The 16154-nt window shown below is 39.3% G+C and overlaps 1 protein-coding gene across 1 annotated transcript in view; it reads left to right on the forward strand.

Moving 5' to 3' along the window:
• LOC149845086 (Nucleic acid-binding, OB-fold-like protein) overlaps window positions 1–13505 on the forward strand; it is a 41691-nt gene extending 28186 nt beyond the window's left edge. The window contains exons 12-14 of the mRNA XM_089995497.1: window positions 435–542; window positions 1304–1372; window positions 13258–13505. Coding sequence (XP_089851623.1) covers window positions 435–542; window positions 1304–1372; window positions 13258–13332 — 252 coding nt within the window. The 3' untranslated portion in view covers window positions 13333–13505. The remainder of the gene's footprint in view (window positions 1–434; window positions 543–1303; window positions 1373–13257) is intronic.
• Window positions 13506–16154: the final 2649 nt, after the last annotated feature.

Here is a 16154-nt window from a genome sequence, read left to right on the forward strand (position 1 = left end):
ATCCAACAATCAGGGTTGGGTCCTGGTTGGACCTTGGTTGAAGCTTCAACTTGTTTGCACCTGTAGGTAAACTTTTGTAAGTTCTTTTTTTTTTTCTCAAAATCCTTTTGAGTGCTAGAGCTGCATGCCACAAAAGGTTCTACATTTGTTAGCAACTTAGCATGTGTCAGTATCTTCAGATTGCATTTTGCATGCATTTTTGACTGGTAACTTTCATCTAATTATTGAAGAGATTGTGCTAGCTTTGTGCCATTTAAATGAACTCACTTTCATTGCTAGTCTATGTTCAACTTGGTCTGCTCTGTAATATGTTTGAAGTTTGCGCTTTATAGATTATAATAAAAAGTTCTGATTTGTAAAAGGTTAGTTACTTTACAAGTGTGTCTAGACTATTTGTTTATATTTAGAGTTGTTCTCAGAAAGGCATTTTGCAGTGGTCTGATGTTGAGCAACTTATTGAAGAATTGAAGAAGATTGATGGAGTTCAAAATGTGACAAAAGGTCGCTTTTTCCTGAGCCCTGGCCTGGCTCCTACTTTTCAGGTATGTTTAGTTTCATAGTTCACAACTGATTGATGGACTTTTTTCCTCATGATCTCATGTGTTTGTGCATGTATGGAGGCATCACATCATTTCTTAGAGTAGTGGCTAACTGGTTTGCAATTTGTGTTCAATCATTTCACCACTAATGAGCTTGAAAGATCATTGAAAATTGTGCAAGTCTCCTACATCTTTCAATTCTCCCCTTTCTTAATAATTTCGAGAAAAGTGACTTGCATAAAATGGGACTCTTGGTCAAGTTCTTAAATAAGTTGCCCCCAATGTTTATCATTCTTGTTAGCTGAAGCATCCCTTGGCTCTTGACTGAGATTAGATTTAACCTGAATAGTTGATTACTATTTGAGTGAGAGTTTGGAATATACTGACTTATTATAATAATTTTTTGTTCTGACAATTGGAGTGAGAAATGTGACTGAGGGCTCTTGTCACATGTTTTTGTGCCCTTCTCTAACTGGCTTGAAAAAGCAGTTTCTCTATTTGGTCAAATATATGAGAAAGGAGAGTCGTTCAATAGAAATCAATTGCAGTGTTTTCTCCACATTTTCTGGTTTTCTTTATCATGCATGCAACTTGAAAGACTCTGGAATAAGTATGATCTGAAGTCTAATTGCAAGATTTTAGATATGTGATATAATCAGATAGTATGCTACATCTCTAATTTAGCACTTGTTTGTAGTGACACTTTCATATTAATATCAGTATATATTTAGTTTAGCCTTTGACAAATAAGTTTACTTGCTCAGGTTTATATGGCGTCCATGGTTGATAACCAGTACAAATTGCTTGCTCGATCAGAAAACAAAGTGCAAGAGGTATGAAGTTAGTGGATGCCATGTTCATTTTCCTTTTTTCTGGTTGTGTATTCCATTTATCCTTGTGCTATATACAAAATAATACACATCTTGATTTTGTGGATCTCTTGTTAGTGCTTCTTTTTATGTTGTTTATTGCTTGTCCACTCAGTTCAGGACTTGGCAACTAAATCCAAGATTACCAGCTTTTGAAATCTGCACTAAGCTGGCTCAGCTAATTGAAATGTGTGATCTCTTTGTGACAGTCTGGTCATTGTGGATCGATTCATCCACTGTTAACCTGACCCGATTCTCGTCTTCTAACATGAGTGTTGTCCCGTCCAAGGCTCTCCGACTCCAACTGGAGAGTTGAGATCTGTCATAGATTGGAATACGACCAATCTTAGTCATCAAAAGATGTTAAAGTATATATATATATATATATATATATATATATATATATATATATATATATATATATATATATATATATATATATATATATATATATATATATATATATATATATATATCTTGATGTAATAAGTAAAAACCATTAAGGGTATTTTAGTCATTTCACCTTATGTAATTAGTTGTGTTTGTTAGGAGCAATTTAGGTTTTTTCTTATTTTTTTTGTATTTTATTCGTTTTATCAAAGGCATTATAGACCTTATAATGTCCTTGAAATAGAGCTTTTGGGAGTGCTCCCAATGGCTCTAGTTGCTCCTTTTTGTGTACAACTGATGCTTTCTCAAGCATTTCTCTCTCAATAAAATCCTATATTTTTATGTTTGTTGTTTGGCCCTTAAGTGACTTATGTGATTGTAATCTTGTATTGACCATAAGAGGTCTTTGTGCTATTTGCTATTGTGTTCTTGTAAGTCCATAAGAGACACTCTCTTGTGTTACTTTGTCTATTTCATTACATGGTATTAGAGTGAGAGAACATTTGAAATAAAGGAGAATACTTTCAAGAATACGTGGAGGAACGAGAGATCACGAACTTTATTGCCTTCGGAAGCATGCCTTCATCATTCATTGTCTCCTTTTCTCTTCTCTCTCTACATCTTATCTTCTATCATTTCTTGATGCGATGGCCAAGGAGGAAGTGGTTACGGTTGTTCTCGTCAAATTTGATGGGAAAAACTATAATATGTGGGCCACCGCTATTAAGCGAATCTTGATTGTCAAAGATTTGTGGGAATATGTCGATGGTTGCTTATTGGAACCTCAACCTATTCTCACTAAATCTATTTGTGGAGAAGATGGTGTTATCAAAGAAGAGCTCCTTAAAGGGAAATAAGAGGGAGAAGGCTCTCTTAGATTAAAAAAAGGCCATTAAGGCACGAGAAATAGGACATGTCAAAGTTTTATCCCTATTTATGGGAAGTATATGTGAAGAACCTTGCAAAAATATATTAAAATATAAGGGTCGATGAAGCGCGGTTTTTTATCAAACCTACACTCAAAACGATGTCGTCTATAAATGGGAATTACAAAACAAAATTCATAATTGCAAACAAGGAGAAAAAGGTGTTAGAGAGTATTATGGGACCAAATGGCCAAAATGAAGCCTATTTGGGATACCCTTGAAGATGCTCGCCATAGGAAAAATTAAATCGTTAATGAACAATTTTTTTCAGTTTTTGAGAGGGTTTAGGCTTGAATTTAAACATGTTCGGATTTCAATCATCCACCGAAAGCAAGAGGAGCTTCCTTCTTTGCATGAGATTTTAGCCTTGTTTCTTCTATGCATACTTGGGCTAAAATCTATGACCGAATCTAAGGAGACCAAGGACAATGTATTGGCGGTATCTAGACTCGGTGCCAATACTTATTCCTATAAGCCTCCTCACTTCTACAAAATTAATTCTTGGAGGCTAGGGAGCAGTGTTAGGAGATATGATGGGAGAAATGATGAAAAATGAAAAATTCAAGTAGGAGATATGATGAGAGCAATGCTTTCCGATTGTAGTTTTAATTCAAGTAGATCTAATGTTTTTACCGTGGATGGATCCTCTCTTAAAATTAATAAAATTGAATTTTTTTCAAATTCTTTAAAATTTTCTATTCCAAAAATCAGAATTGTTCCAAAACTTGACTTAAATCTTCTTTCAGTTTCCCAAATAATCGACCATGGTTGTAAGGTTTTCTTCACATCTGACCGTTGTTTAATACAGAATCTCCAGTTCGGAAAGCAGATTGGGGAAGAACATAGAGAAGGAGATCTCTACTACATGGACCGGTTGATCATTCACAAAAATTCTTTTTGCTTCAATGTACAAAAATTGGATAGTTTTCTATGACATCAAATGCTAAATTCAATATTCTGATTGTATTCTTATAAAAATAAGTCATTCCTTATCAAGAGAGAATTTTTGTTGCCTCCAAACACTTGAATTAATACATTCAGATACATTCAAAACTTTTCATAACCTTGTTAAGAATCTTCTTAAAACCAATATTTCTATATTTCAGTCTGATTCAGGGGAAGAATATATGTCAAAAGATTTTAAAAATTATTTGAAAATCATGGCATTTTATATCAAGGATTTTGTGCAAACACACATTAGCAAAATGGTTTGGCCGAAAAGAAACACATCATATAGTGGAAACCACTAGAACCTTGCTTATATCTAAACATGTTCCAAAACACTTTTGGGCTGAAATTATGCTTACTTTGATTTATCTCATAAATAGACTTCCTTCAATCAAACTTCAAAATATGTTTTCCTATGAGAAACTTTATAAAATTACCCTTGATTATTTTATACTAAAGACTTGTGGATGTAAATGTTTTGTCCTTGCAAATAAAAATGACAACTTTCACCAAGAGCCATTCATTGTGTTTTTCTTGGTTATGGGAAAACCCCAAAAGGATTTAGATGTTATGATTTTAAACATGATAAACTCTATATGTAACGCCCCAAAATCGTGGACTTGAAACCTTTTATGAAAAAGGTTGAAAGCTTTGAAATCAATCATTTATCAGAGTTTAAAACAGAAGTTCAGCGGAAGATCAGGTTCAAAACAGCAAGTCCCTAGACCTTGGGCGCATTATAACACAAAAGCAGACTTTCCCTTACAAATCGATTTGCAACTCAAATATATATATTTTATTGAAATGAAATGAAGAACCAAGATTTGATAATACAGTTTTAGAAATCCAGAGTTCTAATTAGAAGATATGCTTTCAAGAAACTTTATACCACATCTATCAAAAGGGTCCCTAGGAGCGCAACGTCAGGAAAGGGCATTGCCTTGAATGCATCGCGTCATCGTGCCATCACAAGCAGTCTCAACCTGTCAAACACCTGCCCATGAAATGGGTCAGTCTCACAACAGACTAGCAGGGGTGCAAAGAACAAGAAAGAACAAATGCTACAATAAGCAAGATAAATGCTAGCTTAAGCAGAAACAAGCAAGACTAGCAGATCTAACCAAAGGTGTTGTAGAGTAAGCAAAGCTCTGGTAAAGCAACCAGCTAAATACAAGAGCAGTAAGAATTATAGTACTAAACAAGCAACCATAGCAATCCAACAGATACTATAAGTGCAGAGTAACTAACTTTATCCCACAATCAAGCAAAGCAATTGCATAAGACAAGCATTCAAAATGATGCTCGCAAAACATACAAGTACCATTAGATGACTCAGTCTATCAACAAGTAGCTACATTAATTGTAAGACACAAGCTATTGCATCACAAGCAATTCATAAGCTACACATGATAAGCAATCAACTAGTATGAGAAGCTAGTTATTACTAAGCAAGGAACTGCGTAAGCAATTTAACCAACAAGGGTAACGCCTCGACAGACGTACATAGCTCAACGAATAGCATACCGAACTACCGAGCTAACAAGCAAGTAAGCAATGCACGTTACAACACGCATATCTCATGATCATGTGTATAAGTTATATCTTGTCTTATTATTGAGCAGGCCGTTGTGGGTACGCACAAGGCAAAACGTAGAAACAACCGAGATCGATTCAGGGGTCCATTATGCTATGTATTTTATTATACCCCGAATGACTGACTGAATCCGCTTCCTAAGGGGACGGCCAGTGACCAAGAGAGTAAATCCCCAAAGGCAAACAAAGGCCCAATGGATGCGCATCCGAACTTCTGCAGAAGTGGCCTCAAGGATTTTCCCTAACCTCCGATGACTGGGAAAGGTCGGATCTTTGCCCGAGATTGCCATTAATGACTGTCCATCGGAGTTTTGTACCATCCATCCTCTCTCTTGATGAACCGTCCTGAATGAGTAAGACGGAGGGTTTCTTAACCGCCGTTCCATTCTATATGCTCTGGTCTTTCAACCCAATCGAGCATCTTGCCTGTGAAGGCGCATGATTATTATTTAGGTGAATTATACGCGCCATTGCGCGTTCGAGGCAACTACACACTTCTCATCTTATTCACCGCAGTACGCAACGTAACTATTCAAATGTACAACCACGATGAAAAGGGTCAATCCGTAGTGAGGGTAGAAACATCACTCTTGTGATCTCAAACACATGCCATTGCATGTTCGAGGCAGACATAGACCTCTCATCCTACTCATCGTAGTACGCAACGTACCTGTTCAAAAGTACAACCACGATGAGAGGGGCATGAATCTCTCGCAGGAAATCCCAACACTTCTGCTTTACAGAAGTCTACAGTGAACTCATTCAAGTTTCAACTTATCGTGCTCGGGTCCTTTAGACAATCGCAAGCATTCTGCCTATTAGGCGAAAACAATATAACAAGATTTAGCTTAAAGTGTCAATACACGCTTAGAGGTTACTACATTCGTCCTGCTTTTCGTAGTCCAAACATATCGTACGTGACTAAGGGTACAACTACAAGAGGAGGAACATGGATCCCTCGTAAGAGATCCAACAATACCTTCACGAAGGAAGGAAGGCGCTACTATCTTGGTTGAACCAGAAAACCTAGAAACTAGGTCTCGCATCAGAGGTGATGTAACGTCGATCTAGCGATGGCGCAAGTACCTCGCTAGGATCTCCGCTCTACTCGTGCGCAAGCTCCCAAACAAAGTTATCTGAGTCGTATCGGATAGACGAACTGAGGTTGTAACACACCTATCCCAAATACATCGATTTGGGAGATCCGGCCGCTATCACTGCTTTACAAGCTATACATCCTTGAAAATAGGTTCGCACCTAAGACCATCTTTAGAGAACTGAAGTGTGTAAGTGTGTGTCGTGACCTTTAAGACAAGTGAAACAATATGCACTATACACCCGAAGCTCCACTCAGGGAGTGCAAGCTGACAAGGGGCAAGCCTGTGCACATACTAATACAATGGCACATCGAGGGGCAAAACTCGATGGGCGAGTCGTACCGCGAGGGTAGAACGCTAGAGCTGTGCACTAGGTATGAGATTATACATCGATCATTGTAACACACAAGCAGACAACTACGTAAGCAACTCGTGAGGTATGCGATCCTATACTGACTACACAAGTGTAAAGGACGACTCACGAGGCATGGGGTTGCACCTCAATAACGATAAGCGTAAGCAAGTAAAGAAGCATACGACAGAGATAAGAATACATGCACGAAGGGCAACAACATGGTAAAGACGAACACATGCAAAAGGTAAGTGCAAGAGAAAGCACGACAGCACAGGAAAAGTAAAGTACGGAGAGTAAAACAGAAGCAAGGCCATGGCGCATAAAGCGCGGGGTAACAAGTAAATGAAAAAAAGTAAAGAGCAAGAATATAAAGGAGGATCAGGATTGCATCATGGAAAACAAGGCAGACATAAGCAAGTAAATGCCAGGGCGCAAAGCGCGGGGCAACAGGAAAGTAAAGTGCGAAAAAGTAAAGAGGACAAGGATCGCGAAACCGCGTCCTTGAGTTAAAAGACATAGAATGTAAAGACAGGAATGAAAAGCCTAGGCACATATAACACAACGGCGCCAAAAAGAAAAGTGCGAGAAAGTAAAGAGGACAAGGATCGCGAAACCGCGTCCTTGAAGGTAAAGACATATGTATATATATTATACGTATACATATATCATTCTCTTTTAGTTATCTTTTCTTATTTTAGCATTTATCCGTTCATTGTCCTTTCACGCAAGAATCTCCTACCTTAAGGGGTTGCGGGTCCTCGTACGCACGCAGCGTAGGCAAACAAGAGCTCGAGCCACAAAGGGCGAGCTGGATCCACCGTTCAACCTGGAGAGCTTAGAACGTTAGTATATGTCGTAATATAAACGAGAAGTAACAAACGCAACAAGGTCTCTCGCAGGCTGCAGTGCCAGAGGCAGGGGCCTCAGCCCTGCCTGACAACAGCAGCAGAGGCAGGGAGCAGGAGCTCCCTGTCTACCAGCACCAAGAAAGGCAGAGGAGGGAGCAGAGGCTCCCTGTCACGCCTGTCGCAACAAGGCAGGGGGAAACACCCCCTGTCAGAACACGAGACAGGGGCACAGCCCCCTGCGGGGAACCAAACAGGCAACGACAAGAACAAGGCAAGGGGGCAAAGCCCCTTGCCAGAGAACAACTAAGATGCAGGGGGGAAAGCCCCTGCTCGAAAACAGGAAAGCAGGGGGTCTTCGCCCCTTGCTGGCACAACGCAGGAGGCAGGGGACAAAACCCCCTGCTGAGGAGCAACAGAGGGTGCAGGGGGGCTCCACCCCCTTCTGGGGAAACAACTGAAGGCAGGGGGGGTAGCTTCCTGCCGAGAAGCAACACAAAGGCAGGGGGACCTCGCCCCCTACCGAGAAACAACAGGAGAGCAGGGGGGCTCCGCCCCCTGCCGGCAGGCACAAGGACAGGGAGACAGAGCCCCCTGTCGAAAAACAACAGAGGGCAGGGGGAGCTCGCCCCCTGCCAGGGAAACAAACGAAGGCAGGGGTGCTAAGCCCCCTACCGAAGACAAACGCAAAGGCAGGGGGACGAATGCCCCTACCAAAACAACAAGAAGGGCAGGGGGAAGCGAAGCCCCCTGCCGACAAAGCTAATGGCAAGGGAACGCGGAGCCCCCTGCCGGAACAACAAGAAGGGCAGAGGGAACGCGAAGCCCCCCTGCCGACCAAGCAAGGACAGGGGGAACGGAACCCCCTGCCAACAAGAGGCGTAACCCCCTGCCGACAAGAGGCTCAACCCCCCCCCCCCCCCCCCCCTCTGTCGACCCACCCTACACAAAGGAGGAGAGGGGAGGGTTTTACCTCCGAAGACTGCAAAGGGGGGAGTCGTCGGGGAACGAGGTCGTCGAAACTCGGAAGTTGTCGTCGGCTGCTCTGGTCGCTGGTGGCTACAAAAGAAGGGGAAGATGCATTGTCGGAGCTCAGAGGGTTGAAGGCACGATCGGCAGCGGCTGCAGCACCCAGGACGGAGGCAGAGGCTGATGGCGAGTCACCGGTGCTCGGGGTCCCTGGCGCAGCCGACAACCAGACAGGAGGAGTCCTGGAGCGATGTGCTGTCGTCCGCGTCGATCGTCGGCAGCCGAAGATCGACGATGGCTTCCGTCGAAGCCAGCAACAGCCGGGGCAAAGGTGGTGGCCGACGGCGAGTCGCCGACGTCGGTGGCCGCAGGGAGGAACGAAGACGAGAGAGGATCGCTGGTCGTCGTCGGCTGAGGATGTCGGCTGAGAGAAGGTGGCCGGACGGAGCTGCTCGCCGGCGTCTCCAGTCGCCGGCGGCCGCGCAAGAGAGACAAAGCAGATGAGAGAGAAGGGGCGAGGGTTTTGAACCCTCGCCCGAGACGCCTGCGTCTTTTAAAAGATGCAGGTTCTCGAGGATTCGAGAACCCGGGTCCGGGTCAGGCTCGGGTCCGGTTCGGACCCGGATCCGGGCCCGACAAAGCGGTCCAGACCTCGACATGTGTCTGACACGTGCAGGGCACATGTCTGACACGAGTCGGACGCGATTTTTTTTCACGGGCGTTACACTATATATCAAGGAATATTACCTTTATAAAGCAAGAAAGTTTCTTTGATATAAATGTGTCTATTAAAAAAAATAATGATTACTCTTTTCTTGAATTATTTCCTAAATGTAATGATGATATATTAAACAACAATGATGTTGTTAACGATAAACCTCGATCCAACATCTAGTATGGTGAGTTTAATGACACTAATGGTGGACCTCTAGTTATCCAATATGAAAGAAGAAGTGGTGATAGACATCTAAATGCCTTAAAACAATATTCTAGCATAGAACCAAGCACTCTTAGGAAATTCGCCAGAATACATAGGCCTCCAGATAGATTTGTATCCTATGAAAACTTTTATCCTCAATATAAAACTTGTCTAGCTAAAATATTTTCTTACTTTGAACCCTCATACAACTAGGCCAAAAATTGTCCTAAATGGATGAGTGCTATTTATGATAAAATACAAGCCTTAGAAAAATTTAAAAACCTGGGACATAAGAAGTCTTCTTTATGAAAAAAAAGACAATAGGTTTTTGATGGGTGTTTAAAATTAAAACCAAGAGTGATGGAACTTTAGAGAGACATAAGGCTAGATTAGTTGCCAAGGGATACTTTTAGGAATGATATAGATTATTATGAAATTTTTGCTCCAATAGACTTCCGTCGGAACACTTATAGTTATAGTTGCCATTAAAAGTTGACTTATTTATCAAATGAATGTCAATAATGCGTTTCTCAATGGTGAATTGAAGAAAAAAGTTAATGTGGACCCACCACCTAGATATGAGGTTCCTGTTGGAAAGGTGCTTCACTTAAGAAAAGCCCTTTATGGTTTGAAACAAGGGCCTAAAGCCTAGTATGATCATTTTAATTCTGTTATGGTTAAACTAGGTTTTACTTCTTGTTATACTGACACTACTATATTTATTAAGAGATTTGATGTAGGTATTGTTATCTTTCGGCATGATTATCACTAGCGGAGACAAACAGAGAGTTAATTTTATTGAGAATATTTTAAAACAAAGCTTTGAAATGACTGATTTAGGCTTTCATAAATAAATTTTAAGGATTGAGGTTGCATATTTTGCTCGTGGTTATTTTCTAACTCAATCCAAGTTTTTTTCTGACATCATAAACATGTCTGAAATTACAGATGAGAAAAAGGTGGGCACTCCTTAAGTGATAAATGCAAAAATGAATAGATGATGACACCCCTCTGGATGATTCTATTCCTTACTGTCAAATGATTGGGACCTTCACGTACTTGACCATTACCAGACCTGATATCTCACATGCAGTCCATACAACCAGTCAATTCCAACTTTCTCCTACCACTGTGCACATGAGTGTCATTATGCATATCATTAGGTATTTACAAAATTCTGTTTCTAAGGAGAGTTTTTTGTTTTCCTCCTCCCCACTCGAATTAATTGCTATTGTTGACTCTGAGTGGAGAGGCGATCCTAATGATAGATGCTCAACTACAGGTTTTTTTGTGTTTGTAAGTGATTCATTGGTGTCCTGGAAATGCAATATGTAGTAGGAGGTCTCGTTGTCATCAACCGAAGTTGAGTATCGTGCCATCGCCACCACAACATCTGAAATTGTGTGGCTGAGAAGGTTATTGGGAGACATGATGGTGCATATGCAATCACCTTCAAGGTTATGCTGTAACAATAAAAGCGCCATTTACATAGTCAGCAATCACACGTTTCATAAGTGAACCAAACATATTGAAATGAATTGGCACTATGTTCATGAAGAGTACCTGAAGAAGACCATCATCCTGTCTTATGTAGCATCGGAATTTCAATTGGCCGACTTCTTTACGAAAACTCTTCCTTCTCCCCGGTTTCATTTTTTGCTTGATAAACTTTCAGTGATTACATCATAAGTTTGAGAGGGAGTGTTAATATATATATATATATATATATGTGTGTGTGTGTGTGTGTGTGTGTAGTGTAGTGTGTAGGTGTATGACCAAAACGAACTTGCGCTGATGGACGCTCAACGTCATTGTTTTCTCAAAAAGACTTTGAGCGGCGACAAAAGTCACCGCTAAAAGTCTGAGCGGGGACCTTTAGCAGCGACTTTTGTCACCGCTAGAGGTGTATTTTGACGCAAACTTGTGTGGAGCATCCATCACACGAGTGATGGACACTCAGTGCAAGTTCGTTTTGGTCATGTTCGAAAGTGGTCATGCACCTACGCATTTTCTTATATAACACATATATATATATATATATATATATATATATATATATATATATATATATATATTTCTTGATGTAATAAGTAAAACCATTTAGGGGTATTTTACTCATTTCACTTTATGTAATTAATTGTGTTCATTAGGGGCACTTTAGGGTTTTCTTATTTTTTGTATTTTTTTCATTTTATCAAGGCATTATAAAACTTATAATGCCCTTGAAATATATTTCTAACAGTTGGTAGGGGATTCTGTTGTACCTAATGTTTTTTCAGGCATTTTTCTCTCAATAAAATCCTATATTTTTATGTTTGTTGTTTGGCTCCTAAGTGGCTTATGTGATTGTAATATGGTATTGACCCATAAGAGATCTTTGTGCTATTTACTATTGTGTTCTTATAAGCCCATAAGAGGCACTCTCTTATGTTACTTTGCCTATTTCATTAAAAGTGGTAGTTATTAACCGTTGTGCTAACTGGGCTTTTGAAAGAGTTTTTTGTGTTTTTCTTAAATCTAACCGTTCAAATGTGTTCTACATGCTTTGATTTTATAGGAATCGACTCTTGGATCATCCGATTCCGATACGCCGGTAGGTTTTTATAAGGTTTAAAAAATCAATGGTATAAGATTTTTCTAAATATTCAAGGCTTAAAACAATATGTTTTTCATATAAAAAACATGATCCAAGTGTTGTTTCCTAGTAAATTGACCGTGCCGAACACATCTGTACGGTCAGATTTAAATAATACATGGGAAAACCCTTTGAAAGCCCGGTTAGCACGACGGTTAGCAGCTACCACCTCTCTCTCTCTCTCTCTCTATATATATATATATAGTAATGAGTAGCTCTTAAACAGTCTTTATCTTCTAAGCCATCCTAAACAACTTCAAAGGGACAAACTTTCATGTGTTTCCTTTATCCAAACTCATGGATGTATTCTCTATAGCTTAGTAGAAAACATCTATTAGATGAGGTATTTTTCATGTTTAGATGTGCATTTAGAGCAATAAAAAATCAAGGGCTCATATTACACCAAAGCTTGGTGAAATATTTCTCATCGAATTGATTTGATCCAACGCTTGGTTTTTAGTGAATAAGCTGATGAACACATCTACAGTCTAGGATTAAACAAAAAACATGCAACTATGTTTTTTAGAAGCGTTTAGGATGGTTTAGGACATGAATTGCTCAGGAGCTACTCATCTCTCTCTCTCTCTCTCTATCTATCTATATATATATAGAGAGAGTAATGGGTCCATGCTAAATGAGTTTTTCATGTTTTTTCATTTTATTTTTAAATTCTGACCGTAGAGATGTGATCTATGTAGTTGATTTTATAGGGATTGAAGTGTTCCATTCCGACACATGTGTGGGTTTTTATAAGGCTTGAAAAATCAATGGTGCAAAATCTTTGTAAAATTTTGAGGCTTCAAGTATCATTTTTTTCATCGAAAACACATGATCCAGGTGTGGATTCCTCATAAATCGACCATGTCCAACACATTTATGGGGTCAGAACTGCAAAAAAAAAACCACCCGAAGAGCAGAAAAACCCATTTAGCACGTATCATTTAGCACGTATCATTTAGCACCTACTCATTTCTCTCTCTCTCTCTCTCTATATATATAATTATATATATTTCACGTGCCATCATTCTATGATGGGCAAGATTTCAGTCATATGAATCTGTTTGTGTGGTTTACTTGATGGTTTCTCTATGGCAAAAATTTATTTTGGCTTTCTAAACATGAATTGTTTGATTCTACAGTGATTGATACCAAACCTCCTTTCTATTCAACAGGTGCTAGTGCAAGCATCCTTGGACAAGGAGCAAATGAAATCTGCAATTTTGACATGTACAGGAAGGGTAGGGTAAAGTGTATTCATCAGTTACCTGTGTATTGATTATTTGTATATTTGTTTACATTGATTCTGTAAAGCCTTCCACAGTTCTGATTATGCTGTTAACAATTTTCACAAAGCATTGTCAGGTGAAATTACCAATTAAAATGATTGAATCTTAAATTAGAGTTTTCTTTGCTTCTGTCATGGATTTGTTTTATGATAAAAAAGGCCGTCAAGATAGGCCTCCAGTATTTTTTTGTCTAATTTCATCAATTATGGTATGGAGGTTGTAAAGTGGCCTGAGTCGCTCATGTTTTCCTCTTCTGGTATTTATGTTTTTCATTATTTTTGTGCTCTCAAGAGGAGGACCTAGTAAAAAGATGTCTGGGAAAATCATCAAATTCTTCTAGCATCTTGCTAGTCAGGTTTATCTGGGTTTCCAAATCTTGAACTGATTCATCCTGCTTTACAGTGTTCCTTGCCTAGATTCCCTGCTTCTTGAGGAACCTTTTGGATGGTTTAGACAAAAAGGAGAAAGCCTGATTCTGGTAGCTCAACGTCCACCAAATGTGTGATTTCTCTCTGTTTTCACAAAATCTTGATCCATTGAATTAAAGTTTTTTAATCCTGTGAATTTATTCAGTCATAATTTTTTTTCTTCAGTGTTGATTAAGTAAATTAAGGGACAGTTTTAAGACTTGCAGGGCCCCTGCAGATCAAAGCATGGTCACAAATATCAGTAATTTTTTTTTAAATATCATGATATTGTTGTCATATGTAAAAGAAAATCTTTGACTCGTGATATTCCCAAAATATTTCTTAAATTTGAATTGTTGTGATTAGGGATGCACACCGAACTGAGCTGGCTCGGTCTTGTCCGCTTCGTAAATGAGCCGAGCTTGAGCCGGTGTATGAAGCTCGGACGAGCTATCGATCCGAGCTTGAACAACCTGTCGATCCTGATAAGGCTGGATTCATTGCAAACCCCATATGTATAATATCTTTGCGAAAAAAATCAGAACTGCATTGTTACTGTAATGGGTAGGGTGTTAGTCTTTATTAAGAATGTGTTGAGTTTGAATCTTGCCTTTTGTGCCTTTTTTCGCTGAGAATTTTTACTATGTATAGAACTTTTTCAGTAAGAATCATCAAAAGTCATGTTTTGGCTTAATGGTAGGTTCCTTAGATAATGTTAAGGAGGTTGGGGAATCAAATTCCTCTTCTGCAAATTTTTTTTAAATAAATCTTGTTTAAGCTCAGCTCGAGCGGAACTGAACCGAGTTCAAACAATGCCTTACAAGCTTGGCTCCAAGCTTGAGCTGAGCTTGGACAAAGTGATTTTGAACAGAGCCAAGTTCGAACAGCCCAGGCTCGGCTTGAACTGTTCATCCCTAGTGATTTTATCATGATAGTATAGCAAGATTAACACCCATTTTTTATTTCTTTACCTATGCTGGTATTTTCCTAATATTGTCTAGAAGACATTTTAAGTTTATTACAAGATTTTCCTTGCTCAGAAAATCCCAATTCCGAAATCCGTGATGTTGGAGTCAAGAAACTCTCTCTCTCTCTCTCTCCCTTATTGGAATCGTTCTTTAGTTGCTCGCTGATTGTGGAATTTTGTTTTTTTTTATTGCCAGCTGATTTTGGATTGACATCATAGTTGGATTCGTCCAGTCCATTCTGATTCTTTTGACCGTCAATGAAAATTTTTCAGCAAAGATCTATTAGACTTTGTTATGAAAAAAAAAAGATCTAGTCGACTTTGCCTGTAGCATGTTCAACCTGCCCTCGTCCTTCCCTGTCAGCTTTTAAATCTGAGACGCAGTGTCAGGATGATACGAGTTCTTAGCATTGATAGACTTGAAGTTGAGAACTAGAGGTCAGACTTGCTTGGCCCTAACATTATTTTCTTAGCAAAACCTTAATTTCGTGTTTTTCTCAGCAAGATTTACCAATAAATTATCAGCATGTATGAGATTTGAAATTCAAAGAAAATATAGCAAACCATGAAGAATTTTTCTAATGTAAAAACTATTAAACATGTTAATCTTCTGATAAGGTGAAGATATTTTCAATTGAATATAGGTGATATTGAAAATATCACAATTTTATCAGGATTTTTAAGATGTCACTGATATTTTGGCTATGGTTTCTAGTTGATTTGTTGCTGGGCTAGAGATTGGCACAAGTCGACTCGGGCAACATGAGGGTGTTGAGTTGATTGGTCTGACCTGACCATGGTTCGCAAGCCTACCTGGTCCAACTTGGTGCCTGGCACAATTGGGCTTCGAGCTTGTCCAGGAAAATAAGCTTCCAATTATCAAATTTATCCAAAATCTTTCCAATTTATAGCATTAGAAAAAACGTATTGTCAGCAATGCATATGCACATGTTGCTTGTCATAAGCCCAATGATTGCAGGATGCATGTGATGGTGAACCAGAGTGTCATACTGTGATGTATTTTATGTCCTTTTACATCATGTGGATTTTCCAAGTGGCAGTGTTCTGTTGGCTGAGACTTTCCTCAGAAACAGCTTTAGGATTGTTTTCTAGTATATAACAATCCTTGTATCATATGGTACAATGAAGAAAATTGACCCCTGGCCAAAGTTTGACCTGCAGCATCCTGATAATAAGGCATTTCCATGGAGATTTTATTTTTTTGACCTACAGCATCCTGATAATAAGGCATTCCAGGCATGTACCTGAGAGAATTCCCTCTCCATCACTTTTACAGAACAGGGTCTCTGTGTTCAAGTTATTTGCAAAGCAAAATTCTTGATTCAATGGGATTGTTTCTGAATTCCATGAACCAAACAGCTGTGACTAGCAGTTTGTCCTCTTACTAT

This window comes from Nuphar pumila, chromosome 2 (genome assembly GCF_984573655.1).
Source record: "Nuphar pumila chromosome 2, dmNupPumi1.hap1.1, whole genome shotgun sequence".
NCBI classification, from domain to species: domain Eukaryota; kingdom Viridiplantae; phylum Streptophyta; class Magnoliopsida; order Nymphaeales; family Nymphaeaceae; genus Nuphar; species Nuphar pumila.